At 43.9% G+C, this 2627-nt stretch overlaps 1 protein-coding gene across 2 annotated transcripts in view; it reads left to right on the top strand.

Annotated features, from left to right (window-relative positions):
• Window positions 1-1248: 1248 nt before the first annotated feature.
• Window positions 1249-2627, top strand: part of BLNK (B cell linker) — a 249892-nt gene continuing 248513 nt past the window's right edge. The window contains exon 1 of one of the 2 annotated variants that reach the window (XM_083149315.1): window positions 1249-1370. In XM_083149315.1, coding sequence (XP_083005441.1) covers window positions 1296-1370 — 75 coding nt within the window. In that variant the 5' untranslated portion in view covers window positions 1249-1295. The remainder of the gene's footprint in view (window positions 1371-2627) is intronic. The other variant, XM_083149316.1, reaches the window with a different exon arrangement.

Raw genomic sequence — 2627 nt, forward strand, 5'->3', positions numbered from 1 at the left:
TGTTTTTCTCTTCAATATACTTTTTCTGAAAAATTCCTTGGAGTGCCGTGATTTTGTCCGAAGTCTATATATATATATATATATATATATATATATATATATGCATACATACATACATCATACTTGCCTACCCTCCCGGAATCATAGGTGCCGATTCTGTGGGTGCTTGAGAGCCCGAGCACCCAGGGAAATTGATGAGCACCCTCCCGCTCAGCAGCGGCCCACCCGCCCGTGTCCCACTGCACTCCCCCTCTCTCGTCTCTGGAACAGGTACTGTGGGGGCATTTATGTACCTGCACTGTGGGGGCATTTATGTATTTGGCACTGTGGGGACATGTATGTATTTGGCACTGTGGGGGCATTTATGTATTTGGCACTGTGTGGGCATTTATGTATTTGGCACTGTGGGGGCATTTATGTATTTGGCACTGTGGGGGCATTTATGTATTTGGCACTGTGTGGGCATTTATGTATTTGGCACTGTGGGGGCATGTATGTATTTGGCACTGTGGGGGCATGTATGTATTTGGCACTGTGGGGGCATTTATGTACCTGGCACTGTGGGGGCATTTATGTATTTGGCACTGTGGGGGCATTTATGTATTTGGCACTGTGGGGGCATGTATGTATTTGGCACTGTGGGGGCATGTATGTATTTGGCACTGTGTGGGCATTTATGTATTTGCCACTGTTGCCATAATTTGAATATTGGAGACAACTGTGCTGCATAATATAAATCAGTATTATTTTGTGGCCACGCCCCTTTCCCATGATGCCACTCCCCTATATTTTTGGCTTGAGCACCCACCAGCAAAAACATATATCGGCACCTATGCCCGGAATGGCCGGGAGGGTCCAGCAAATTGGGTTCCCCTCCCAGCCCCCCCGGGCTTCTCCCGGAGAGGAGTTTTTAAAAGTCGGCAAGTATGACATACATACATACATACATACATACATACATACATACATACATACATACATACATACATACAAACACACAAAACAAATAAAAACAGTAGATAAAAATGGACTCTCTGTTCTGGTCATTTCTACTACCGTCAGTATTCAGAGATCTGTGTTAGTATGATTTACATTGTGTTTTCAAATGTTGTCATTCTAGTTTGTAATAGTTTTAAGAACTTTGTCAAGGAAGGGGTTAATTCCATCAGAATCCACACAGCCAGACTACTGTACAGGACACTTCCTCTTCAAAAATTTGTAAATCTCTTAAGAGCAGCTGAGAACATAATTGTACAGTATGTAACAAGGAAGGCTATAAATCGCCCCATCACACCATGGCTTTCAAACTCCCACTCAGGGAAGACTTTGAAAATTGGACGACCTCACAAGTTGCTGATCTATTTAAGCAGGTATGTACTCATGGCTATGTGTACTTAGTTATGTCTGTGATCTCTGAAACATGGGAGTCACTGCTCTCATCCTCTGCTGTGTACTCAATGAAGCAGATACGCTGGTTATAGACCCGTAGTATACAGACAATCTACAGTACGTCCCTATAGATTGTAAGCTTGCAGCAGGGCCCTCCTACCTCCAAGTCTGTCTGTTGTTACCCAGTTTGTTTTATCTCTGTCTACTATTGTAAAGCGCAACGGAATCTGCTGCACTATGTAAGAAACTGTAACAGAATCCGCTGCACTACATAAGAAACTGTAACGGAATCTGCTGCACTACATAAGAAACTGTAACGGAATCTGCTGCACTATATAAGTAACTGTACCAGAATCTGCTGCGCTATATAAGAAACTGTAACGGAATCCGCTGCACTATATAAGAAACTGTAACGGAATCCGCTGCACTATATAAGAAACTGTAACCGAATCCGCTGCGCTATATAAGAAACAGTAACGGATTCTGCTGCGCTATATAAGACACTGTAACGGAATCTGCTGCGCTATATAAGACACTGTAACGGAATCTGCTGCGCTATATAAGACACTGTAACGGAATCTGCAGCACTATATAAGACACTGTAACAGAATCTGCTACGCTATATAAGACACTGTAACGGAATCTGCTGCACTATATAAGACACTGTAACGGAATCTGCTACACTATATAAGACACTGTAACGGAATCTGCTGCACTATATAAGACACTGTAACGGAATCTGCTGCGCTATATTAGACACTGTAACAGAATCTGCTACGCTATATAAGACACTGTAACGGAATCTGCTGCGTTATATAAGACACTGTAACGGAATCTGCTGCACTATATAAGTAACTGTAACGGAATCTGCTGCGCTATATAAGACACTGTAACGGAATCTGCTGCGCTATATAAGACACTGTAACGGAATCTGCTGCGCTATATAAGACACTGTAACGGAATCTGCAGCGCTATATAAGACACTGTAACAGATGCCCTTATTCTGATCGGTGCGGATATTCCCGCATTCTTACGGAGCGGTCCGCACGCCACGGTGTTCTGCCGCGTGCGGCCATCGCCCGTAGAAACGCCCACGTGTCCTCCGCATTCGGACGGACTCACTCTTTAAGAACAGGGCGTGTTTACGGACGACATACAAACCATGCGTGTGCGGGAGAAACACTCAGATTCTGCACGGTATTACAGAGTATTACAGAGTATGCTCGGGAATACCGCAT

Source organism: Crinia signifera, chromosome 6, assembly GCF_055691185.1.
Source record: "Crinia signifera chromosome 6, ASM5569118v1, whole genome shotgun sequence".
Taxonomy (NCBI): Eukaryota; Metazoa; Chordata; class Amphibia; order Anura; family Myobatrachidae; genus Crinia; species Crinia signifera.